Source organism: Erithacus rubecula (genome assembly GCF_903797595.1).
Source record: "Erithacus rubecula genome assembly, chromosome: 14".
In the NCBI taxonomy this organism is placed as follows: domain Eukaryota; kingdom Metazoa; phylum Chordata; class Aves; order Passeriformes; family Muscicapidae; genus Erithacus; species Erithacus rubecula.
Window position 1 is genome coordinate 3,344,736 of NC_136666.1, and position 26,919 is coordinate 3,371,654.

A 26,919-nucleotide genomic window follows, 5' to 3' on the forward strand; every position below is an offset into this window, starting at 1 on the left:
GGAACACAGCCTTGACCAAACTGCTGCATCCTCAACAGAGGCAAGGAGTGAGATGCCTCTTCTGTGAAAGAGGGAAGGAGAGTGACAGAAGAGGGAAGATACAGGTCTCAAAAATAGGTTCCAATTCCCAGGAGGACCCAAGGCACCCAGAACTCATGTGGTAAGGCACCAAGGTTCTCCACAATGGTGGGTTTGAATCTGGAGGAGCAGCAGGTAGGACCAGCACTCCTCTCTGGGACCCCAAACTGCCTCATGTCACATGCCCAGAGGACCTATGGGCTCCCCATTGCTCCAACCATGCAGTCCTGAGTAACTATTGCCTATTTTTCATCTCTGGTAGGGAATGGAACTGAGGACATTATTCTTTGCAGAAACATTCTGGAAAGTCATAGCTGAAATCCCTCACTTGTCTCTTCCATCTGTTTATTTTTACCACTTAATAACACGTCTGTCTCCTCAACTATTCCTGACACTGTGACAAGAAAATCCAACTCAGTGAAGACAGCTTTATCAAAGAGACATTAGCTCTTCCTTACTGTGTGACACCATGTCAGCTCTTCTCCTGTGCATGAAGTCTGGTCTATAATTTCAAAGTGTGTCTTCTATCTCTTTGAGGGGGTGATATGACCAATATACTTGAAATTGTTGCTTGTTATGCAAAAGGTTATCCAAACTGTGAAGATAACAAGCACTTTCAAGCACTTCAAGGAGCCTCCTTTTTTTGATGATGTTTTTCTCTTCAATGCCACATGATGTTACAGACCTAATTCCAAGAGATTAATAACAATGGCAAAACAGTCATTGAAATAATCTGTGATAGAGGACAGAACTCTGGGACAACATGAGAAGTCTGTGCTATCAGTAATTTCTCACCATTAATAAGAAAATCGTGGTCTGAAAGCTTCACTGTGACTTCAGACCTGCTCTTGCCTCTGCTTTCTAAAGAAATGCCCCAGGTCTCTGCAGAGGTTCCCAAATGAAGGTCAGCAGTGCCAATCTCCTTATGAGTCATCTTGAGTTTATTAGCTTGACAGTGGATGGCTTCACTCACCCTTTTTGTTTTGAACTGTGCTCCTGGTTTCATTCCTGAACCATCCACCTGATGGGGAGGCTTGGAAGAACTAAATCTGAACCGTCTGGCATTTTCAAATCAACTGTTTTACCACTTTTTCCTTATTTTCTTGCCCTGCCATGAGTTTTGAATACAGATAAGCTGAACCAATGTCCTTGTTTGCTTTTTGGACAGGGAGAAGGGATATTTCACTGATACAGAGTCCTGAAACTCCCAGTCTGGTGTTTAGAATCACTCAGAACACATGCACTCTTCTGGGTGTATTCTGGTAGCACAAGCACAGCATTGGTTGGGAGGGACATCATCCAACATTCTGTTGGATGCAGGACAGTTGCCAGCACTGGGAGAGAGGAGAGCAGAGCTGTGGATGTCTCCATGTGCAAAATATGATGGATGAAGGCCCTGTGAGACACACTGGCTGTGAGAGCAGCACCTGGATTTAATGATTTCCTCCCCACTAGTACTGAGCCCATGTCTCCCATCACTGTGTGCATGGTCCTGTTGTGCTCAGAGGAAGCTGACTTCCAGTACCTGGTGTTCCACAAGTGATCCTCAGCTAATGAAAGCAACCCTCAGCATTTCAGAAAACAGGTGATTCCCACATCATATCAGTTCACAAGATCATTCTCTTCACTCCTTGTCCACATGAAAGGCAGTATTAACTTCCAGAGAACACAATAACTTGCCCTTTGGGAAGCTCCTTCCTTCTCTGGGAGTGAACAGTTCTTGAATGCCTTTGGGATCTCTCCTGCCTGTATCAGAACCTACTTCCAAAAAACTAGGGAAAGAAGACCAAAACTATATTGTTGAATCTTGGAATTTCCCTGTGTGCCCCTCTACATGCAAGCATATTTCATCAACAGCACCATGCACTCTGCCTTGTAACGTGGAGTAGGAAATGATCTTGCAGGTTCTGTACATCATGGAAACCTTCTTAATGTTGAAAATAAGAGTAAATTCAGATTTACTCCCGTGAGGGAATGTCAGTGGATACTGATGGAAACCAAGGAAAAAGAAGCCTTGAAGCCTTGCCTTTCTCAGGCCTTTACAAGGTCAACAAATTATAACAATTATACACCTGCAGGGTGTGTGAGAGATATGATGTTTTGTAAAAGTATGTTTTGAGAGAGGTGTTGCCTTCTTGGACCAATGAGTCTTTTCTATTCTGTTTTGCATGAACTACCCTTTATATATGTGTGGTGTTTCTTTAAATAAAGCTCTCTTCTCTCTTGCTTCGCCATTACATGAGGAACTATGTTGCAATATCCTTTTTGCAGCTCCTATAGCCTTAAAATGCAACAAGGGAGGAGGATTTTTTTCCAAAAAGATGGAAAGAGTTAAGTGAGCAGGTAAATGAAATTACTCAATGTCACCCCGTAATGAATTTTTCACCCCAGAAATGACTCCTGAAATGAAGAACCTGTCTTGTGTTTCTGTCTTTGGCTGGGGCTGGAGCGTGGCTAATTTGAGACAAATCCACCTTTTCCTTCCTTTGATCACAAAAATGCCATCTGAATGCAAACCTTTGGGAATCTGCTGCCAACAGAAGGGTTCCAGGCTGGGGTGGATCTGCACATGTAACACACCTATTGACTGCACTTGGGCTCAGGACTTTCCAGTAACAGGCTGAAATGGCATTTTCAAGACTCCCTGATTTCTCTGATTTTCACTGCCTTGTTTTCTCAATCCTTTTGGATATGCTTGCCTTGGTTTGTCAGAAACTGCCAAAACTCAGTAAAGGAGCCAAGAACTGCATCCCAAATGAGTTCTGTAGCAAAAGAACATATACCTTGTTGTCCAAGGTCCTTCCCTTTGACATACCTGCCCCAGCAGAGAGGAAAAGAAGAGCATCTATCTAAAAATAAAATCATTGAATATTTAGGTGATGCTATTTTTGTCATATATTGCTTTAAAGCTTCAGTTCACTTGGTGCATTTTAAAGACTTGGGTAAACACCTGTATTACCTACAGAAATGGCTCTAAGTGCTGTTGTAGCCTCTGGGCACAGACTGGCCCAGAAACAGAGGAAGTGGAGGGCAGTTGCTGTGGAAGGTAAGAAGGCAGCTGGAGCTGATGTCTTGATGCCACTTTGTCTGCTGCTGCCTTCCAGCTGGCTCAGCAAGTTTCAATGATATCTATTTCATTCTTTTAACTGTCTAGTCCCTGTTCCAGATCACCCTCTCTAGGCATAAGATCCACAGTGCCATCCCCTCCTACCAGGACCCCAGCTGAGGCCCAGGACACAGAGTCCACCTCTGCAGTTCAGCAAGTTCCCAGACATGACAAACCGTCATCTCAGGGAAGGAACCCCCATGGCTCCCTTGGGCTTGGCTACACAGTGTCCTTGGAGGATCAGAACTGATGACAGTGCTGTGGCTGCCACCAAGACACCTAAGACACCAAAGAGCCACACTTACAAAGCAGATGGACAAATCACAATGAATGAGGACTTTTTTTAATCTACACATTTCACCTGACATAACTTCATCCTATCTAGTCACTTGATCTGCCTTCTAAATCCAAACTTCAATACTGTTAGTTACCTAAAAAAAGAAACAATGCTCACCCAGAAGAGCCTAGAAGCTCAAGCTGCAATCATGAAACCCCAGCAGATCAATATTAAGTTACATGCTGGCAATTAGAGGGAAAACAAACACAGTTAACTCAGAGACACGTGAAGCTTTGTGCATTAAAAACACCAATAGTGTTTTATTCAGAAAAAATAAACAGCCTTGCTTTGAATGAGATAAACATTCACATTAGATGACATTTGGCATGACAATGTGAGCCAGGAACAAGCTGTGCCTCAACAGCACAGGTGGGTGTGAATAATCCTCACAGAAGCAAGGACAGCCCCAGCTCCTCCCAAATGCCTGCCAAGCCATTCTCACTGACCTGTCCCCAGTGGCTGCTGGTGTTGAGTTGATCTTTGGTTCTTCCTGAAATTAGTCTATAATTTTCTGGTTTAGATTCTCTGTCAGCCCATCTTATTTAAACTACATCCTCTGAATCTTTTATTTTTTTGAGCTTTAGATTCTTTTTCTAGGAGACTTTCTAGTCTGCAGCTAGCTGGGGCCCCTCTTCTTTCCCTTGGCTCTACTCACTGTGAGAAGAATAAAAGCCTCCTGTGTTCTCCTTGGACAGGTTTCCAGCACTTGTAGAATGGTTTATCTGAAAGTAACATTTCAGATTTTTCTATGCTGCAACTGACACCACAGACAGGGATGCATCTTCACTGCTGAAGGAGAGCAAAACTGAAAAAATTCTGCCTCCAACCCTCTTTTAAAGCAAGACAGAGCATAGGCATTCTCTGCACCCTGCTGCCCTTCAACTCTCAAGAAGTTCTGCCCTCCAACCTTTCTTCCACACAACCACAGCAGCCAGAAGGGATCTCCAGTAGTCTCTGGTCCAGCCCTCAGCCAGCTTGGAACAGGTCATCAGCACCTTCTGTAGTCCAAAGTGAACTGTCCCCCAAGGGTGCAGACCCCACACTTCCCTAGGGTCACTGGCTGTTACTGAGCAATCACCTCTACCAAACATGTATTAGGGAAGCAATCAGGGAGGGGCCTGTGCCCACCCAGGCTGTCCTAAGGACACTGTTCTCCTGTGGCTCTCCCTGGACAGCTGGTTCTCCATGTAGTGCTTGAGGTTGCCCACAGCACAGACAGGCACACAATTTGAACTAATAATAACTTTTTTGAGGTGATCCTTTCTCAGTCTTGGTGCATTCTATGTCTCCTGTAGGACATTCTGCACCTGAGAAGAACTGCAGAGGGCTGAGCACCCTTTAATGCCCTTGTACCATGCAGGACAGGGCAGATATCAGTGTACCTGTACACTGTAACACCAGTCTCCAATGTAAACACACACTGAATGGAACATCTGATGCTCCTTTTCCTGGCAAGCTACTGCCTCCCTCCCCTGTTATAAATACATGCTTCAGAAATACATAAACTGCATAACTTAACACCTGCTGTGACACAGGCAAGGGAAGGAAATCACCCTGGGACCCGCGGAGAGCCTACACTGGTCCCCTAGGTGCAGCCCTGTGTCCCTTGCACAGGCTGGTGACATCCAGCAGTCATGGCTGGGATTTGAGCCAGAGGGGTCTGTAGTGTTTGTGGGCTTCTCATCACATTCAATGCAGCAACATTTGTTTTCAGGCAGAAACTACAGCCTGTGCCTTTGCCTTGCAGCAACACTGATTTTGTCAGGCAATATTATGACTGGTGGGTGGCTGTGTCCTCTGCCAGACACCACAATGGCTCCCTGCTGACCCTGATGCTCCCATGGGACAGGGAATATTCCTAGTGGGAATTGAGGCCCTGCACACCACAGGGTGCAGATAGGAGAAACCTTTCCAAAAAAGCAGACTTGGCCTCATTCAGACAGGGCGATGCCAAGACTGGGAAACAGCTGCTGGATTCTGACAGATTTAGCACTCAAACTGAGGCCTCAGTTAAAAGAGCAGCACCCAAGGCTGAGGCTCAGGGCCTGTCCTGCCCTGGGCCTGTCTGAAGCAGGGCCAGGCAGAGCTTGCCTAGGTCACTCTCATCGTTCTCCTCAGGCTCACTGCTGAAGTTGGAGGGGCTGCTGCTGGGCAAGCTGTGGCCAGAGCCTGCACTCAGGGGTCCCTGGCCCTTTGGGTCAGTGCTCAGTGTCAATGCATCTTGCAGGCACACACTGCCTGTGCAGGCAGGAGCTTGCTGGGAGTCTGGCTGGGAGTCACTCCTCCAGCTGAAAAACTGCCTCAGCAGGGATTTCTGGAGGGTCGTTTGCAGGCTTTCACAGGTCTTCTGTTTTGTGCTTGGCTGGATGTAATGCAAATTCAACTGCAGGACCACATCTGTCTGAAGGGGAGAACAAAGAACACAAAATGAATGGGAGAATTAGATTGGAAGCAGAGCTTTCCTACTGCTGCTGCCAGAAAGCAGCCTTGGCTGGCTGCTGTGCAGGCTCACAGCCCCATGCTGTGGCATGATGGAGCAACACTACTGCCAGAGAAAGTGTGCTGGACATACTCATACAGCTCAGCACACTTGCAGGCCTCAGCCATGGATTTTGGATTTCAGGACCTCTCCTGAAATCAGGCTGTGTGGGATCTCATCAGCTCCATCAGGGCACTGTCACTGTGAGCATCACCCCTGGGGTGTGGGCACAGGGAGCAGGAGCAGCTGCACCATGGCCAAGACCAATGCACATAGGAGAGAAAAGCATGAACCACTTACAGCCCTGGAAACCTTCAAGGCCAGGTTGGATGGGGCTTGGAGCAGCCTGGTCTAGTGGAAGGTGTCCCTGCCCATGGCAGGGGTGGAACAAGATGAACTTTAAGATGTCTTCTAGGCCAAACCATTCTGAGATTCTATGAACTAAAACACACCTCACACTGTAAAAGCCAACAGCCTTAATCATCAGTGCTCCACAGGGATCTACTCACAGCCTAGCACTATTTTAGAATTTTATAAAAGATGAAGAAATAAGAGAATAACCACATTCATGGCAGTGAAACCCCTGAAAACAGATCCTTAGCATGGCACTGTGCCTCAAACACCTGTAAAGAGCAGGAAGATGTATAGTGGAAAAAGAAGATTTTGGCAGGTAATGCCTGGTCCAGGTCTACTGTCTGCACTTGAATGCAATACAGAACTGGGAAGGTTCAGAAAAAAGCTCCAGGAACAATCAAGAACTGAAAGCACTGCCATATGCTGAAGCACATCATGTACAGAGCAAGCAGAACTTGCTGTGGGCAGATCCAGGCAGCAGCTTGAGAGAAGCACTTGGTGTAAGATCCGCTGGCTGTGTGTTTGGGAAGGAAGAAAATCCAAATATAAACAAGGTGCATACTGCTGTTTGAGGAGAGACAAGCCAGGGGACAATCAATTCTGCTTCTGTCATGGTCTTTAAATAGTTTGAGGGTGTTTCGAAGTGTGCCAAAGAGGCACAGCTTGGATCAGGCTTGGCAGTGCTACTCTGATGACTGGAGATCCTGGCCAGCCCATGAGATCATCTCTCAGGCAAGCACAGAGCCTAGTGAGACATTCCACCACCTGAAATAACTGGGCAGGTCTGACCTCCCCATGGTTGATGGGGCAAAGAGCAGCCTCCCTGGCCAGGCAGCAGAGAAAAACAGAACAATCCATGACCAGTGATGCCTCTCTTTGCTCTCAGCTCAGAGGCTGCTGTGGGACAGCTTTGATAGGAAGATCAGGCAGGGGAGACAACATAAAAGCAAAGAGCATCCACACTCAGGTTCTGCAGCCTGACTGCAAATCCGAAAGATTTTGCTGAGGTGGAAAAGGTGAGGTGAAAGGACAGTGCTCTTCTATGGAAACATGCTGGGAGATCTGTGTCCAGCCTGGAGAAGAGAAGGACCAAAGATGACTTTAGAGTCCCTTCCAGTGCCTAAAGGGACTCCAGGATAGCTGGAGAGGGACTTGGGACAAGAACCTGAAGTGACAAGACAAAGGGGAATGGCTTCCTACTGCTAGAGGGCAGAGTTAGATCAGATACTGGGAAGCAATTATTCCCTGTGAGGGTGGTGGGGCCCTGGCACAGGTTGCCCAGAGAAGCTGTGGTTTCCCCACCCCTGGAAGTGTCCAAGGCCAGCCTGGACAGGGCTTGGAGCAACCTGGTCTAGTGGAATGTGTCCCTGCCCACAGCAGGGGGTGGGATAAGTTTAAAGGTCCCCCCTAACCCAAACTAGTCAGTAATTCAGTCATCCTGTAAAACAGGGTGGCTTTTGTGCCCCGAAGAACAACAAACTCCTCTTTGGTCTGGATGTGGCAGTGACACAAACGTGGTCAGAGAGGCACATCCAGCTCCAGCCATAGGGATGGGGACACCATGAGAGTGCAGACCTGTGGAAATCTGCCTGGCAGCTCCTCTGTACCTGCATTTTCTGCAGCGCGCAGAGCTGCAAGACGCAGTCCAGCTCCTCCCGCTTGTACACCAAGGACAGCAGAGTCTCCACGTGCTCCAGACTGTTCTCCCTCTGCATGGCCACGGCATCCGTCCCCTGGGGCACGAAAACAAGAGGAAATGCAAGGAAATATCAGCATCAGCATGAAGCACTGAGGCTCAACTGCCCATCAAACGTACACAGGGCTTGGATTAACATACTGCCTGGTGGAAATGCTGTGTATTCTCAAAGCAGACAGAAAGCAAAAGGAATGCAGAGGTTTTACACACTTGCCTTGTGCATATCAATGAGAAGACCCCAAGTAGATCTTGCTGTGAAAAATGGGGTACAGTGGGATTTTTCAGTAGACCAGGAAGCAGCACCAGCTGGTATCACAACCACCAGTAGTGCCAGCAGTGTGTCATGAAGGGAGCAGGTTTTCCAAAGGCACAGCTGGAAGCTCTGAGTTGTGCTGAGTGCTGATTTAGCCCCCCACCATCTACAGAACTGCCAATTCTTGCTGAGTTATTCAAATTTAACAAAAACAGCACCATATCTATGAGATCCTCTTCAGTATTGATTGGATCATGGAGCCACTAATAATACCACAGGAAGAGACAAGGGAATAAAGGCCTTATGAAATCATAGATCATGGAATATCCTGAGTTGGAAGGAACCCACAAGTGTCATTAAGTTCAACTCCTGGCCCTGCACAGACACCCCAACAATTCCACCCTGTGTCTGAGAGCATTGTCCAAATGCTCCTGGAGCTCTGGCAGCCTTGGGGCTGTGACCAAGTCCTTCCTGCTTTGGATGTCAGCCTCCAGAACAGGTGACAGACCCCCCTGTCTACCAGCCCCTTCCAGAAGGCTTCCCTCTGCCAGCTGGCTCTGGCAACTGTCCCAGTGTGATCCTTAGCAGGAGAAGTTGTGCTGGGCATGCTGGTGAAGAAGGCTGTTAGGATATTTGGGGAGGTAGAAGCTGGAGCAGCCCTGGGAGCTCTTCCTGGCCTTCCCTGAGCTGCTGCCTGCAAGCAGCCAAAGCAATTTAGTTCTGGCCATGAGAGTATAAGGAAAAACAGTGGATTTCAAAATTCCAAGTGCTGGCTGGGATCTGCAGGCATCAGGATCACCCCTGCATGCAAGGCTGGTGGAACAGGAGCAGCACCATCACTCATCCAGTAGGTCACTGGAGGCTGAGGGAACACCATTTATCTCTGTGCAAGAGAAAGCCAAATCCATCTCCACACTTGCCAGCTCATTACTGGAAAGATAAACTGGAGGGAGTTTGGAGAAGATCAGGCTTGTGAATGGAGACTAAACCTGGAGACCAAAGAGGCAGGAAGCAGATGAGCCAGATGCTGCTGACACAGGGTTTGGACAGCACAGCTGCAGAAGGGAGGGTGTACCCTGCCATGTGCATCCAGCTCAATCCTCCAGCCCATGCTCTGACCTGCAGAGCTGCCTCCTGCCCAGGGGTCCAACTGCACAGGGACGTGGAGCTGCTGAAGTGAGTCCAGAAGTCACAGGGATGCTCTGGGGGATGGAGCCCCTCTGCTCTGCAGCCAGGCTGGGAGAGCTGGGGGTGCTCACCTGCCCTTTCCTATGGCCAAAGGGGCTCCAAGAGCTGGAGAGGAACTTTAGACAAGAGCCTGGAGTGACAGGACAAGAGGGGAATGGCTTCCCACTGCAGGGGCAGGGTTAGATTGGAGATCAGGGAGAATGTCATCTCTGCTTTGGAACTTCCTCCCTGCAATTCAAACTTACTTCCATGTTTGAAACAACTCTTTATAGATTTCAAGGCCTTGTAAAATCTACATTTTTGCTTTTCTTGCCTAAACTACAATTGCCTTGCTTCTTGCTTTCATTACTTTGACTGTTTTAGTTGGCACACTTTTTTTCCATGAAGCATGGATCTGAAACTGGACCCAGTGTTCCAGCAACAGCCAGGAGAACCAGGCAGGATCTCACACAAATCTCAGAGTTCTAGTTTGCAGCCCTGCCCTGTTTTTGTTACCTCAGCTGTTTTGGGCTCTGCCCATTCCATGCTGACAAAACTTTTCATTCTTGCTCACGTGCAGGAACTTGCATCTGCTGAATAACAGCCTTGGCCTCGAATTGTACCTTCAGTTACCCAAATCCTTCAAAAATCTGCTTTGTAGCACCTTGCAGAGACACTTGGTGTTATGGGATCTGTGTCTTTAACAAGCACATCAATGAAAAACCAATCCCACAGCCTTGATTTTCCAAAAAGCCCAAACATATTCAATCACCCTCCAAGGAGAGTTTTCTCTTAGTTTTAAGTGGAATCTCCTGTGCATCAGTGTGTGCCCATGGCCTCTAGTTCTGGCACTGAGCACTACTGGAAAGAATCTGGCTCCTTTGCTCTGCACTCTCCCTGCAGGTATTTGTAGACCTGGATGAGTTCTTCCTGAGCCTGTTCTTCCACAGGATGAACAGCCCCAGCTCCCTCAGCTTTTCCTTACAGGGGAGGGGCTTCAACCACTTCATCATCTCAATGACCCTTTGGCAGAGTCTCTCAGTATGTCCATGTCTCTCTCATGCTGAGGAGCCACAAGTGGACATAGATGGAGGATGAACAATATTCACTGTCCCTGCCTTGTCCTCTGAGCTCATCACTTTAATGCAGAAAGCATCAGGTTATCAGGCATGGAAGCCCTTTGCAACCTATGGTAACTGCTCCCAATCACCTCCTTGTCTTTTCTGTGTTTGGGGTTATTGGCTCTGTCACTTTCTCAGAGATCACAGTGAGGTTGACCCTCCTGGAGCTCCCCATATCTTCGTTCTTGCTCTCCTGGAGGGCAGGAGGGACATGACTTTTTTCCAGGACTCAAAAGACCATAAGGAGATGGAGAGTGTGCTCACAGTCTCATCTCCAGCTCTCTCAGCTCTCATGGGTGCACCCATCAGGGTCCTGGGTGTTTGTGAATGTCCAGTAGGTTTAGTGCTGCCTGACCTGGTCCTGCTCCTCCTCCAAGTGTCTCCCTTGCTCCAAATGTTCTCCTTAATTTCACGGTTCTGGGAGTCCTGAGATACTTGCAGAAGCCTTTCTTCTTGTCCCCAGATCCAGCTCCACATGGACTTTGGCTTTCTGAGCCCCATTCCTACAAGCCTGAACCACATCTCTGTAGTCCTCCTATATTACCTGCCCCTACTTCCACCTCTCACACACCCTTTCAGGTGTGAGCTCAATTAGGAGCCCCCAGCAAATCCATGCCAGCCTCCTGATGTGTTTGCTTGACTCCCTGTTCATCAGGATCCTGGAAAATCCACCATCTCTCCATGGCTGTGTCCCACACACACGTGGTTCTCCAGCCCAGTGATCTTCCAGACATTCATCTGAGCAAGCAGATCTGCTGATCTGCTGTGGTGGCTGCTATGATGGCTGAGGTGGGGCAGGTGACAGTCATGGAAGGACATGCTGCTGCCTCCGCAGACAGCACTGGAGCTCAGTGTGAGCCAGCTCCATCATGCACTAGGACAAGAAAAAGGATCTGGCTGTACTGGAGCCCTTTTTTGTCTCCCTGATTCCTCTGGAAGCAGGAGCAGCTCGCTGGGTCCTCCTTCCCCCCCAGTCACTGATGTGGGGCAAAGCACACAACTACATGCTCATACACACACAGACACAATTTTCATGCATGATGCTCACAAGAGGAAATGATGCTGCAGTTTAGGAATGGGCAGGACACGCTGCATCAGTGACTCCAATGTGCTGAGGAGCAGTGTCCCTCCACGAGAAAGAAGGGCCAAAAAATCCACCACGAATGAGCTACACCTTGGGAGAAGAACTACAGGAAACAAGGGAGATAGTTATAGAAAGGAGAGGCAAATTAAATCAGGAGCAGCAAAATAAGTAGAAGTGGCATGGAGACCATCAGTAAAGCCCACACTGGGCACATGGTCTGTGAGGAAAGTTTGAGAAAGGGTTCAAGGAAGGTGGTACAGCTCAACTGGGAAGGAATATATATTGTTGCATTGAGATATATTAGTATAGCAGGCTAAAGAAGGCATAAGTCAAAAAGCCAGACCTACTTTCTAATACAGAAAACAAAATAGCTCTTGGCCTCAATCAGATTAAATACAATAATTTAATCAGGCAGTCCAGAAATCGATCTGAGGGATAACTGGTTAAAGGCATCAAACTGCTGCCAAATCTTTTTTGTGATGCATGAGGAGCAAGGCAGGGAATCCACTGAGATGTGGAAGCAGCCTTAAAGAGGTGTATGCAGAGGAGGGGATTTTTTTTCACCTGGGATCAGCCGTTCCCAGCCCACAGGACTCAGCCCAACCACCCTCCCCAGCTCTGAGCAGGGGGAAACAGCCCAGGGAGGGGACTGAGAGCACTCACAGCAAGCTGGAGCAGGAGCTGGGGCTCAGTGATGTGGGCCAGGGGAGGCTGTGGCCTGGCACACACGAACATCAGGTTGGAGAAGAGCCGGAGGAAGCGGAGCTCCACCCGCAGCCCGCACGGGAATGTCACCGTTCTGCTGGGCAGCTCTGGCAGGGAAATTCAAGCACCATCAACTCCTTGGAGGGTCCTGTCAGCACCTCCCCCAAGGGCACAGGCAGCCCCAGCTCCCTCCTTCCCACCCCCTGCATGGCTCACCTTTGCTGTGCCTCCTGTGCTCAGTGGCTGCTCTCGAGGGACAAATGGGGTCTGTCAGGGACCGAGCTTCCTTCAGAGTGTGCTTGATCTCCATCACCTGCTTCCCAGTGACCAGGGGGTCACGGCCAATGTCTGTGCCAAAGAGTTGGAAGCATCACTCACTCCAGGTTCCTTATGGATCTCCCTGCCTTTCAGACCCTACATGAATGTCTCCATGCTTGGAGGCTACTGAAAGCTCCCACAGGGCATGGCCTGTGATTTGGATTTTAGGGAAGAGTGGTGGGTGGGATGGGATGATGTGATGTGGATCCACCCGGTCTCTGCTGTCTCTTCTCACCCCTGCCACTTGAGCGAGTGGTTTCTAGCTTCTCTTACCTTCTAACACATCCTCCAGCATGTGTGTAACCTTCTTCTCTTGCAGAATGTGTTTCTTCAGGTATTTCATGAAGATCCCAGAGCTGAACTCCCCATCCTGCAATTCATAGGCTTCTGCATCTTCACTCCTGCAAGAGTAATATTTCTTCAGAGTCCTTGCAGTTCTGCATTGAGCATGAAGTCCAAGCTGACTCTGGGGTGGCCAACTCCATCCAGACTCTTGGCTGGGTCAAAGTGAGCTTCTCAAGGAATAACACAAAGTGCTCTGGTTGTACCCAAAGAGGATGGGCAGGCCACAGGATGGGAAAAAGCAGTCAAAGGGAATGGGATAGGACAGCACAGTCTCCTTTGACAGCCCATGCAGGTCACAAAGGTGAAAAGCCAGTGAAACTGGCACTTGATCAGTAAACAACACGCAGAACCTCAAGAGGCTTTGGGTGAGCTGAAGAACAGATGACAGGAGCTCACACACAACTTATAACTGAAGCACAGGCTGGTGGCAGCAGGAAGGACAGAAGTGCCTGAACAGCAAACCCAGCAGATAGAGGGTCAGAGCCAGAGGGAACATGAAAGAAACCCTCTCCAGCCTCCATGCACAAAAGGATGAGAGGAGACAGGGCTGTGCCAGAGTCTGGTCCCATGTGAGGCTAAGGGAATGGAGAGGTCACTTACGTGGAATAGCCATAGACTGTGTTTCCCCAGGGCTCCAGTGGCTGCACCTGGGACAAGGCACATCCTGGGTTGTACCTGGAGAGGAGGAAAAGGCACAAGTCAGGGTTGCAGACATCTGTCACCTGCAGGTGAAAAATCCCACACACTCCTCATGTCTCTTAGGGATGGCAGTAGGATCAACTCTCCCCTTGGATATAACCAGAGAGACTAAAGCTGGGAGTCCCACCAAGTACCCAAACCACAGGGAAAGGAGTAGGTATGTCCAGCTGGAGTTATCTGCACTGGTAAGCTGCTCCCTGCCCTGAGCCTGGAGCTGTGGTACAACCTGGAGCTGTGGGTGCATGTTGCCACCTCCCTACAGAGGCTGGATTTTAACAGCTCCAGGCAGCACCACAGTGCAGAGAACACACAGGTTCATGGTGACCCAATGGACAACTGTCCTTCAAGAAGTCAGAGGTGCACAGCACCATGGTTACAGCTCAATTGTGTTTGCTGAGGGTCTGGGACACCCCACAAGCCCCTTCCAGACCATCCACACTTTTGCCTTAGAGAATTAAAGCAGGCTGTGGATGATACACCCCCAGATTCCCTGAGAGACAGGATCAGGACACACACACAAGTCTCAAAGCTCAAAACTGGTCCTGGCACCTTGGTCCAGATGCAGCTGAATGAGCACAGCCCCTATTATTTCCAAAATCAGGTAGATCCATGGTGACAGGATCTGATTTCCAACAAAAAAGGTATCTTGGTTGCACTGAATGGCCCATCTGACTGCAGCCAGACTGACTGTGGGGACAGGTTGCCTCCAGTTCACACCAGTGACTCGGGGCTGTTCCCAGTCACACAGTGATAAGAACCAGGCACAGAGGCAGTGTAAATCCATGTAATTCAATTCCAGCTGTTTCCTGGGGCTGGAGCTGGCACACTAATGAGAGCAGAAAGGACTGGGGTACTGCCAGCAGCCAGTGCATCACGTAGTGTTAGGTGGCAGAGTCTGGAGATGCTTAATGGCAGAATTCAACTGGCTTGTGTAAGTCATCCTGAATATGATCAGAAGAGAAAGTGTGAGAAAGAACACGTTTCTAAATCTGAATATTGATATTTATCTGTTCTTCAACTGTTGTTAATTTGGTGCAGAAATCTTTGGTTCCAAGTCCAAGGATAAATCAGGGAGTTCCTGGAAAAGGCAATCACATCTGCCCAAAATCAGCACATAAATGTATGAGGCTACACAGAGTCTCTGTGTTCTGATTCCTCCCCTGCTAAGGCTGAACATCTGCTCCCACTTGGCAAAGGGAAATGTGTTTCTCACCACCCTGGCACTTCTGATGCCAACACACGATGTGAGGAGAAACCCTGGGTGAGCTCCCTCTTAGCAGAGACACAGGTTCATGCATAAGCTGCTGACAGACCTGCAGCACCAGCCTGACTAGGAGGCTGTTGGGAAAGGAGGCCTTGGGAGCCTTGTTTTACACAGCAGTGTAAACACACACAACTATGAAATCCAGATGCTTTCCTGAGCTGAAATGGAGACTTCTCGAGAAAAAATGAGCTCAGGAGAGAGCTGCTGCCCCCACAAGATCAGGGACAACATCCACCACATGAAGTGCTATGCTTGCTGTGGAAAAGGGGAAGTGTGAACTTCAGGAAGGAGGGGGAAAACCAGCTGCACAACTTTGCCTAAATATAACAGCAGATCTCACACTGCATCCTCTTCCCAGAGCACCACTGACACTCCACTGAGCAAAGGAACCAATGGCAATGGCAAGGAAGGAGACAGCAAGAAAGCAAGAGAGCTCTCAAAGGAAAAGAGCATCTCAAAAGCTGTTTTAGACTGTTGCACTGGGTCCCTGTGTAGCCCCCATACTGCCTCCCCATCACACACTGCCCTCAGCTGGCACACCAGCAGCCCAGAGCTGCACCAGCCCAGCTCCAGGGGAGTATCCATGAGAACCAGCTGTTCCTGCTTGGCTGCAGGCTCTCCCCTGCCTTCTGTCACACTGGGGAGGGCAGCTAGGTGCTGCTAGGTGTGCCAAGGAAGCAACACACTCTGCTCTCAGTGGCCAGCAAAAAGGGAGAAAGGGGATGCTCCACTCTGGGGAGTTCAGAGCAGCATCAAGGGACATCAAGCTCCTGCTGCAGAGCTATGGGACAAGTCCCAGCACAGCCAGCCTCAAGCTATTCAGAACAAGCAGCCCCACCACTACAGCTAAAAGGCATCAAAAATTTACTGTCTCTCCAGGGGCTGGCAGCTCTCTCAGGGTATCAAAAGCCCTGTTGTCTTTCCAGCTCTTAGTGCAGGCACCACAGCAGGAAGAGAGAGATATTCCTACATTTGCTCTCCAGGTCTTTCCTGACCTGTATATCTGCCTCAGGAGCCTGAAATAAATGAACTAATGACAGATTCTACTGTAATATCCACCCACCTCTGCTGAAATTGGACAAGTAGTAATTTCCTGCAGCAGGAGACAAGTCTGCAGGCCAAGAGAGGATGATGGGTTTTCCACAGAAAGTGGGAAAATGCTGATCTCTGACCTCAGCAGCAGCAGCTTCACAACATGACCACTTCAAAAGGATTTAAGGCCAGTAAAAATCAAGTAGCAGGGCTTAAAATATTTTCCCTATCATGTTGCTCTCTTCTCACAGATGGAGATATGGAAATATGGACCAGGAAAGCACACAATCAGCAAGATCAGGTCAGGTCAGGCTTGAAACACAAAAGACAAACCCTGTGCTGAGTTTCAGCCAAGAATTTATGCCAGCAGAGCCATCCCTCCACAGGCTTGAGGCAAACTGCCTGTACTTGCCAGATTTCTTCACCTCAAAAAATCAAGGAAGGGTCTCCACCCCCTTCTCTTGAGCAGATCTCAGACAAGGTCTGATGCTCTCTGCACTAATACACGAGTGACCCATCTCCCAGGACACCCTGCAGGGCCTGACAATGTGGTTGATTTTATGGCATAGATCAATAACCTCTGACACAAGCTCAGCAGCACCTTGGGGGCTGTGAAAACCCACACCTGAGGATGGCTGCCTTCTCCCAGCCCTGAGAACACCCAGCCCAGGTGAAGAAGGGGGAGGAGGCTCATACCACTTCCTGCAGGTGTCCAGCAGGATGATGTTCAGGGCTGTCTGCCGCTGCTGCATCTTCTGGAGGATCCTCTGCACACTGATGCAGTTCTCAGGGGCATAGGGCTGTGGGGCATCAACAGGGACCATGTAGTTCCTCCCCAGGTGTTCATAGCCATGTCCAGCATAGTAGAATATAGCTGGGAACAGGGAGAGGAGAGGATGAATCAGGATGTGAACCAGCAGGTCTGTAACTAGCTCCACATGGCCACATCCCACCTCCTGCTCTGCTGCAGGGCAGACCTAGACCAGCAGCACCTATGGAACTGGAGCTACATTGACCTCACAATTTCAACTTTTTCCCAATTTATTCCCTTCATTAGAGTTGGAAGCAGGCCCAGGAGGGTCTTCTGTGCTTGTGGATTCCTGTTAAGTCTCCTGAAGGCTCTTGGTTTACACCCATCCAAACGCTCTGTGCTATAGCACCCAGGCTCAGTCCCTGCCAGGCTGAAATTCCCCACTGTACATTGTCACATGCCTATAAGCTGTTGAAAACTTAGACAGAGAGAGAGAGATGAGTTCTTCAACTGTCCAGAACATGGGGACTGTGTGCTTCAATAACCTCAGACCAGGCACCAGCCCTGTTAGGCAGGGGAGGAGTTGGATTCCTGCAGATGCCAGTGGAAAGCCCAAGACCCAACAAGAATTTTGGGTTTTACTCTTAAGCACATTAAATTCAGTTATGCTTTCTGCCTTCCTAAGAGATGGCACCACAGGGCTGGTAGAAAACCAGCACTGGGGAACTTGGCACTGCCAAAGCTGGGGTTCCTCTCCAAACCCTGTGTTCAGTGCAGGGCTGGCACAGGGATCCCCAAGCAGACTGGAGCTTTTCAAAAGAAAGCTGCACAGGGGCTGACTACCCCTCCCCAGGACCAACGACACTGCTTGGGGGATGCTGGTTGGTGAAAGCCAACTTGGGGTTGAAATGGGTTAAAAACAGCTCTGAGAGGTAACACAGAGAGTTGAGTTACTGCAGTTGAGGAACAATGAAGAGTGAGAGGTCAGAAATGGGAAAAAGCAGCTAAGAGGCAACAGCAGGAGAAATTCTTCACTGAGATTCACTGCCAAAGCCCACACTTCAGTGAGTAACCTCTCCCCATTTTCCTTCCGCTGTTCCTGCCCCTGGACTTGGCAGGACACTCACTCTGGTCTGATTCTGCAAGGATGCAGTAAGAGGGGCAGGAGCTGAAGGGCTGAAAGCATGATCTCATCCTGTAGAGAATGGAAAACATGACCTCATAGTCAAAAAGACCTGCAGTCACCTTCAGTTTCTATTCACAGGGGACAGTGGAAGGTTTCTCAAATGGCCATTTTCACAGGTGCCCATAAGATCTGGGTTCCTGTTCTTGTGGATTGCCAGCCAGAGACAGCAGGCTCTGATTTGCAGAGGCTTTAAACTTTCATAACTTGAGAATCAAATCCACAAAACCCTCCCCTGAGAATAGAAAAGAGTATAAAACAGGAAGCCTTCTAGAAAAATTAGATGCAGGTTGGGCCACTTGAGCCATTGAGCACTGGAGGGTTCTGTCCTTCTGCCTGTAGATGCAAGGGAAGTGACAACATCTGTTACCAGGTAGTATCACTGAAACTTGGAAAAAAAATTACATGTAACAGGAAAGCCCACAATGAATGATTCAATTCTTAAATCTTCCAACTTTTGAAGTCTTGTTGAGTACCTGAATGTACCAAGTGCCCTTCATGCTATATAAATCACAAAGACTCATGTTCAAATAAAAAAAGGTGAGTTTCAGATCACTGAACAACTTCTCCAACTCCCCCAGGCTGAATCTCTCCTCCTGAACAGAAAAGTTAACAATTTGAACAGAGAAGGAAAGGGATGTTTTATTCTGAGTTCTTCCTACATTGTATGAGTCAGAACTGCTCATCACAGAATAACTTCTGACTTACCAAATTAGAAAGGGGAAGCTCCAAGCACTGCTTATAGTGCAGGAAATGTCAGCCTGAGGCTTATTAAAGGCATGACTTCATGTTCCTAGTATTCCACTCACAATTTTCTGCTGTTGTTGCATTTCCAGGGTAATTTTTTTTTTTATTTGGGACTTTTTAGAATGCTTAAAATAACATTCATGGGGATTCCTTACTTGCCTGAGGGTGGAATAATTAGATCACTTAGAGGATGTTTGGGGCCTTCAAAAACCCTACACAGCTTTTCTAAGATGAGATCTGGAGGAAAAGCAGCCCAATAACTCACCACCTCCATACAGTGGATTGGAGAAACCATTGGATCATAGAATCATTAGGGTTGGAAAAGACCTCCAAGATCATCAAGTCCAACCTTGGACTGAAGCCCACCATGCCCACTAAAGCATATCATGCAGTGCCACATCCACTTCAGGATCCAGGTCTACAAGCTGTACTGGGATGGTCTGGAGATGTGGAACAAAGTCTCACAAAAGCCTACAGTTCCTGAAGGGACAGTTACAGAGACCAAAAAGCACAACTGCCCTTGTCAGCACAGACCATTCAACAAGGGGCAATGAGCATCAATCCATGGAGGTTCATATTCACCAGCCAGCCCTCTCCTCCTTCTGTATGTACACACAAAGCTCTCCTGACTTCAGCTCTGATGGTTGTTACACAGGAGATGGCACCTCCAGGCTCCTCAGGCAAGAGCACTGGGATGCCACAGGAGCATGTCCAACACTTGGATGTACAGGACTGGCTGTCACAGGCACCTCTGGGGTTTTTAACAGGCTGCCTGAGATGTTCCTGGAGCTGCTATCTCACCACAACTGGGGCACTCAATAGGCAGCCTGACCCAATGTCCCACCATTAAATTAGGATTCCAGCAAATGCAGCAGGAATTCTGAACTCAGTCATGCTGGATCCAGCCCACACTAGGGTTCATTGTCTTCAAAGAATAGCACACCACTCAACCTGGAGAGCAGTTAAGAAAACCTCAAGCAGGCAGTGCCTCACAAACACTCAATTCAGCTGTTAATGTTTTTCTTGACAGCACACAAAATCAATTTTGCAGGAAGGATCAGAGGCCACAAATACAGAGAAGCTCTAGAAGTTTAAATAAGGCATGATGATATGAAAGGTTTGCTGTTTCCAAGCATTTTTCTCTCCAGTGCTTAGGAAGGGCCATGGATAAAATGCCTTTTGGTCCTCAAATGCCGTGGATAGAGGCAGGTAAGAATGGCAGCTGGGATGACTCTGGTCTGGAAGAGGGTAAAGCCTGGGATATGAGGGGATTTCAGAGAGCAACAGCAAAAGGAAGCTGCAAGTGAAGTCACGGGTGATGTGCTCAGATGAAGCCATGTGCATGGCCCTTCCCTGGATGAGTCAGTGCTTCCCAGAACAAGGTGGCTGTGCAGCATTCACCTTATGGCCAGGTCCCCATCCACTGCACAACCTCCAAACCTCAAGATGAATGCCTGTCTGGAATCAGTCCATGCTGACTTTCACTGTCTGCATGCCACTCAGCTGGCATGTAGCCTCACACTAAGGTTTGGAAGCAAAAAAAACAACACCTGCAAGGTGTTTTCAGTGTATCTCACACTGCAAGAATTTCAGCGACCCCAAAGATGCTGCTTCAACCACCAAATCTGCTTTAACACCTGCTTTAAGACCCACAAGAGCTGCTGGTTGGGTTTGTGGTTGAGGAATGCTTCCTTACTGAGCACACTGGACAATTAAGCACAAAGCCCAACCTCAAAGACACCTGCAGCTGGCAATGCTCTTCTGCAAAAGGGTTGTCAGGGGCCCAAATTAGACTTTCAGGAAAGAGAAACAAGGAGATCATGACCAGATGCAGCAGTCAGGGCTCAAAAGGAGCTCCCCTCCTCACACATGAGTGGGGGGTTGGGGGGGGGGGCAATCAATCAGTCCCCTCAATCCTTTTATTCAAGGAAAATCAAAACCCCCTTTCCCATTCACTACTGGAAGCACTGGCTCCCCAAAAACTCAGTGTAAGCCCATGCTGTTGGGATTGGAGGTGAGCCTCATGTTGGAGAAACATCTACTTTGCCTGACTATAACCTGCCAAAAACTGAACTACACTTATCCAAGAGCTCCTGCCAAGCCTGGTACTGATGCAGGTCTCCTTTGAGATAGCAACGTTAAATTTCCTCTCTTTTAATTCAATTAAATTCAACTCAGAAAATTGCCTAATCCCTAGCCAGCATGGGCAGGTGGCTGAGCTGACTTGGCCTTACCATAGACACCCTTCCCCAGGAGCTGCAGGAACCCACTGACTGCTGTGGCCATCTCAGCCTTGTTCAGATCCAGCAGGGACACAACCTGGAAGTCCAGATGCTCCAGAAGACGACTCAGCTCAAACACATCCCTCACAGGAGCCAGGAGGTTGGGGTGATGCTGGTAGCAGTTGTTGCCCACTAAAAGTGCTATTTTGTCTGTAGCTAAAAGAAATACCGAGTGAAAAAGCTGTAAGTGCTCAGCAGGATGGAAAATCTCACCTCCTCCTGTTAGAGTGAGGATATGGGCAATCTAAGGAAAGAGTAAGGCAGCAAGGATAGACCCCAGGCTGCTGCCAGCCTGGAGCACCCTCCAGAAAGCCCCTGGCTTTCTGAACACTTTGACAAAATACACAATCACTTTGACAGAAAGGCTTGAAAAGTTTTCACCTGACAAAATCCCAGGAACACAGAGGTTCTGCTCTACCTGTCCTACTGTGACCATAGGTCTGGTGTGTCAGTGGTGCATGGGAGGGGGATTCCCTGAGCCAGGCTGAGGGGTCCTTTCCCTCATGGGGCTGAAGGAGAGAAACTTGGCTCCTGCTTTGATTTTATCCCCACCTCCCACTGTAAAAAAATGGGATTTATGTTGCTTAGTGGTGGTGGAAGTGAGGAACTTTGCCCTGCTCTGAGGAGGTATTTCAAGTAGGGATAAGTTGTCATTTGAACAACATTTTTAAAATCATTTGGCAGAGCTTAAGACTCAGTTACTCATTAGGAGTAATCTTACTGCACTTGCTGAAAAGATCAGGGCTTGGCAGGGGATGAGGCTCACCTTATGCTGTGCAGCTCTAATTCAAAAGTGCAGAGCCTGTGGCAATGTGGTCATAAAGGCCTGAAGCAGTCTCTGCAGAAAAAGCACTCCCATTCTTTGTCCTCCCATCCACCCTGAGCCTGGTTTTCAATTAAGGGAATAATTGCTCAGGAAGAAAAGATGACAGTACTCACCAAAAAACTTTCCAGAGCCACAAGTACCTGGGAAACAAAGAGGGAAATGATAAGCCTGGGTTCAGTAAGCCTGGGCCCAGCACCCAGTGTCAGGTCTGAATTCTCCTCCAATATCCCAAACTACAAACAGCTGGACCAAACACACAGGATCTGCACAAGCAACACTCCTCAGGTAACTTCTTCCCAGCCAGACTGTTAACCTTAAAGACACTGGTCTGATGTTAGGAGGGTTTATGAAATCCAGTGTGATTTCATGGAAGTTGATTTCAATATACTGAACAGCTGGGAAGAAAAGCCTGGTGACCAGGGAATGAGGGTCAACATGGAGAAGCCTGATGTGACTCACCTGCTACCTCACTGCAGCAAAAGCAAAGGAAACACAATGATTCAAGATCAATAAAAGCTCCAAAACAGAGTTTCTCCCCAGAAATGTCCAGTGCAGAGGAAGTTGCCCTGTTTGCTTTTGAATGCAGTAACATTCCCAGAGTTTTTAATCTCTCTGCTCTGCCTTTCCCTGTTGTTTTAGCAGTTCTGGCTCAGAAAAGTCACTCACTTTGGTCCACAAGCTCTCCTGCCTGAGTGCCTCCAGCCTCTTAAAATCATTATTACTCTATCAGCTCTAGCTTTTCCTATTTCAGTCAGAAATAAATTTAAAAATCCAGCCCAGGAGAAAATTCTAGAACCCTACATGCTCTAAAAGAAGAAATTAAGGATAAATTGCATAAATCTCATGGGTCTTGAAGACATTTGGCCCCTGAACCAGTGTTGCTGATGCATGAGAGATGCCTGAAAAGCTGCAGAACAAAACCATTCATCCTTTTCCACCTCAGACAGAGGCACCTGTTGCATGTAAAAGCTCCTCAGCAGTAATACATTGAACCCAACCCAATCTGGTGTCCTTTTCTCACTGTTGCCCCAGGATGTGTTTTGCCAGCTGTGAGGAGTGTTCTCTGGCTAAACAAGATCAATTTGCATTTTTGGAGAAATTTTAAAGCCAGCCTAAAAGGCAGGATAAGAAGCTTATGGCACAGAAAAATCTCTAGGTGGAGCAAAGAGCCAGCAAAGTCAGCCCATGCTATTCCTGCCTCACATAAGGTAAAGACAAGTGAAAGCAGCCAGAGGTGAAGCATGTCAGAGACTCTGGGAACACATCCTCTCCCTGGGATCCATCACTCACACAGCATCAGCCCTGAGCTGTGAGCCCAAAGGGCCTGAACCTTCCCAAATAAACCCCATCCTCTCCAGCTCTGTATCTGAGCACATCACATCAGTGAGACTGGAAATGAGTATGGCCACAGGAGCCTGCTGCAATCTGGCCTGGAACTGTGCAAGCAGCACCTTGGCACAACAAGAAAATGGCAGAGAGCAGCTGAGAGCACCGAGTCTGCCCTTACACAGCAGGTGTGTGACACACCACAGGGCCCAGCAGCATCCCCCCTGCTGGACAGCACATCACTGGACTTAGGGGATTTTCCAGCACTGCTCCCTCAGAGCCCCAGTATCAAGGAATCCTGTTTATCATGGCCCTTGTTCACCAGCTCAGCCCCCCCAGAGAGCAGCAAATTCCTTTGTCCCCTCCAATTACGCCTCCCACAGGTGATGTGCAGCAAAGGGATGTGGGCTGGCTCTGCTCACCAACATGAACGTCCACGGCATTGCTCCAGCGCTCCCCGTGACTGTTGGAGGCACAGCAGAGGTACGTGCCCGAGTCACTGGCCTTGGTGTGGGTGATCTAGGCACATCAAAAATTAAATCACATTATTTATGGTGAAAGTCTGAAGCTAACTGCCAGGATCTGCCAAAGGCACTCGTGTTCATGGAATAAAAGGTATTGTCCTGCTGTTTGCAGAGACTTTACCTCACAAAGAATCAGGAAAGGGACAAGAACCAGAGCAGCAGCAGCTAGGAAGGACTCTGGTTCTCCAGACCAGGATCCTGCTCAGAGAGGGACTAAAGCCACCACTGAGTCAGGGTGGACATAGCTCTGCCTATTCAAGCCCTGAACACTTTCAAGCACATTGCTGCCTTTCTGATTTCAGCACAGCATCATTCACCTCCGAAAACAACCTCTTCTTAGTGCCCAGATTGATCTTTCCAATCAGAATTGCAATCTAAGGCCACCATGTAATACCATCTAAGACCATCTGTAATACCAGAGACCACTACTGAGAACAGCCTGACTGTCTTGTCCTTGTGCCCTTCACATGATTCCCTGGAAGGAAATCTTCCTTGATTCAAGACAGCACTGACTTATACTCAGTCAGAGACACAAAATAAAGCCAGCCCCTCTACTGCCTCTTTTCTGTCAGGGCCAAGCACATTTCCTTTTAGGTCTCCAGCAGGCAGACAGCATTCCCACAGCTCCAACAATCCACAGTCCCCTCCACACACACAGCCACTAACTGTTCTCATGTCTCTGTATAAAATGGCACAAGAGATGTGCTTGATGCACCTGTGGATTGGTTACCTCTTAGAAGAATATCCACAGCTTTGAAAGAAGTCCATAAAACATAGCCCCCTCTTCACACAGCCAGCCAGTTACCAAAGCAGCAGGGTGATACGTGGAGGGCTTTCTCACAACCCTGCAATCAGCTCCTCCCATTACCCACCTCAGCACCCAAAGCTCCCCAGAAAGCCTTACCCTGAGTTTTTTTCTCTTCTGCTGCTCCAGCAGGTTCCCATTGCGGTACCACTGGTAGCTGGGGGCTGGGACCCCCATGGCAGCACACTGCAGCTGCAGAGGCTGCCCCACCTCCACCCACTGCTCACTGGGGTTGAGGACAATGACTGGTTCTCCTCGCCACAGCTGAGGGGGCACACCTGCAAGGCAACAAGAGAATTGATCCTCCGTTCTCAGGGACAGCAAACAACACCATTTTCAACCATCACTACTGCACCTCTCTCCTTGGGGAGCAGGGAAACCTTGGGAGCAAGGACTGTGAGTAAATGCCACACCAAAGCCCTGGCTATGGATTCCCAAACCTTATCATCGCCCTTTCCTGCCAAAGGTGCAGTCAACATTCTAAGGTCAACCACCCCTGAAGTTATTTTTGGTCAGCTTTGAAGTAATCAGATGGGTTCTTCCAGTCCCAATACCCAGAATAACTCTGAGAAGCCCATGGCAAGCATGAGGTGCAGGTGCATGAGGATGGGGCTTGGAGGAACCTGGTCTAGTGAAAGGTGGCCCTGCCCATGGCAAGGGGTGGAACAAGAGGAGCTTGAAGGTCCCTTCCAAACCAAACCATTCTGTGATTCCATAATACACCAAGAAAGTAAAAGGCAGGCTTGTACCTCTGGCAACACACTGATGGACCTCTACCTTCACCCAGTCAGAGAAGACAACATTTCTGTGGAGGTCATTGACTCTGCAGGTGTAGAGCTGGGTCTGCTCTGCAGTGATGGGCAAGTCTTGGTTGGTTGCTCCAGGAATCAGGTGGCAGTCAGACTAAAGGGAAAGCACAGGCAGTGGGCAGCAATTCCCTCCTCACTGCCGGCAGTGAGCAGAAGGCACTAGGAAGCCCCTTGTAAGAGCAACAAAAGTGGATACCCCTAGTCTTCTTCCCCCCTTCAACTCCCCCACTGTGTGCAGGGACCCAGACCGGTGCCATACCAAGGGCCACCTCACCCTTACCTGGTACTGACAAAACCACTGGTACTGCAGGGAGGTGTGTCCCTGGGCTCGGCACCGCAGCGTGAAGGAGTATCCCACCGGGACAGAGACAGAGACCGGCTGCTCAGTTATGGACACAGCTGTGGAGAAACAGCGTGTGGAGGTGAGAACAGCACTGCAGCCACAGCATCTCACTGTCACCCAGTGCGGCATGGTGCGCTTCCAGAGGGACACCCATCCAAGCAGGCAGGGAAGACTGGAAGAACAGGGATGCTCTTGTGCCCAGGGAATGGAGAGCAGGATGGATGGATGGATGGATGGATGGAGCTATTCTGAGTACTCCCGCAAGTGCCCGGGGCCTGGCACGGTCACTCTGCCCCGTGGCCACTCACCTTTCTGCATCGCTTCTCGGGCGGCTCCTCCCCGGCCTGGGCGGCCGCCGGCCTGGCCCGCGGCAGTTCCAGTCCCCGGGACGCGGCGGCACCTGCGGCGAGCGGCGGCGGCGCTGGGGCGGCTGGGGCCGGGCCGAGGGGCCGCTCGGCCGGCGCGGAGGCCCCTGGAGGGCTGCGAGCTGCGGCGCCGGGCCGGGGCCCGCACTCGGCCGCCGCCAGCCCCGCGGCCCCGCACTTCCGCGCTCCCGGCCCGCCCCGCGCCCCGCGGCACCGGGGGCGGCGCCGCCACCAGCCCAGGCGGCGGCGACCCCGCACGGAGCGGCTCGGCACGGCACGGATCGGCACAGCACGGATTGGGTCGGCACGGAGCGGCTCCGCCTGGCACGGCACGGAGCGGTTGCCGCGTGTCTGGCCCGCTCCGACGGGGAGCTGCAGGACGCGCCCCTCGCCAGGACGCCAAGGCTGCCCGCACCACGAGAGACCTGTCCCCTTCCAGGGGTGACCTCGCCCCGCTCCAGCCTCCCTCCCTCCCACACTCCTCACAGGTGACCTCCCCACCGCTGACCTCACTGTCCTTCCTCCCTCCCTGCAGTGTGTCGCCGCCCCGTCCCCGTCCCCACCACCCCACCCCCGTTACAGGTGTACTTGTCCATATTCCACAAATATTCTGACCCCCTCCCCACGGGTGTTTTCAGTCCCATCCCTCACTGGTGACCTCACACAATCCCCACGTTAGTTCTTGCCTCTTTGTCATAGGTGTCCTTGTCCCCATTCTGACTGGTGACCTCGACTGCTTGCCAGGAGTGTCCTCCCCTCCTCCCCAGTGTCCTCTCCACTCCATACAGGTATGCTTGCCCCTCTCCTCACAGGCATCCTCCCCACACTGTCCTCCACCCTTTCAGGGGTATACTTGCCCATATCCTCATGGGTGTCCTCACGGCCCATCGTCACCCATATCCCCGCGGGTGTCCTCACCG

The 26,919-nt window shown here is 49.6% G+C and overlaps 1 protein-coding gene across 2 annotated transcripts; it reads right to left on the bottom strand.

The window, feature by feature from the left end:
• Positions 1-3,753: 3,753 nt before the first annotated feature.
• Positions 3,754-26,194, bottom strand: LOC306807905 (mucosa-associated lymphoid tissue lymphoma translocation protein 1-like). 2 transcript variants are annotated; one of them, XM_079317943.1, is made up of 14 exons: positions 25,943-26,194; positions 25,572-25,690; positions 25,232-25,385; positions 24,582-24,760; positions 23,576-23,672; positions 21,941-21,967; positions 20,990-21,157; positions 16,735-16,912; positions 13,644-13,718; positions 12,972-13,099; positions 12,597-12,728; positions 12,339-12,487; positions 7,962-8,087; positions 3,754-5,922 (listed from the first exon to the last, which is right to left on the bottom strand). In XM_079317943.1, the coding sequence occupies exons 1-14, from the start codon at positions 25,950-25,952 to the stop codon at positions 5,560-5,562; spliced, it is 1,905 nt and encodes a 634-aa protein (XP_079174069.1). In that variant the 5' UTR covers positions 25,953-26,194; the 3' UTR covers positions 3,754-5,559. The 2 variants fall into 2 exon arrangements, with proteins under 2 accessions (XP_079174069.1, XP_079174068.1); XM_079317942.1 differs by having other exon boundaries at positions 20,954-21,157.
• Positions 26,195-26,919: the final 725 nt, after the last annotated feature.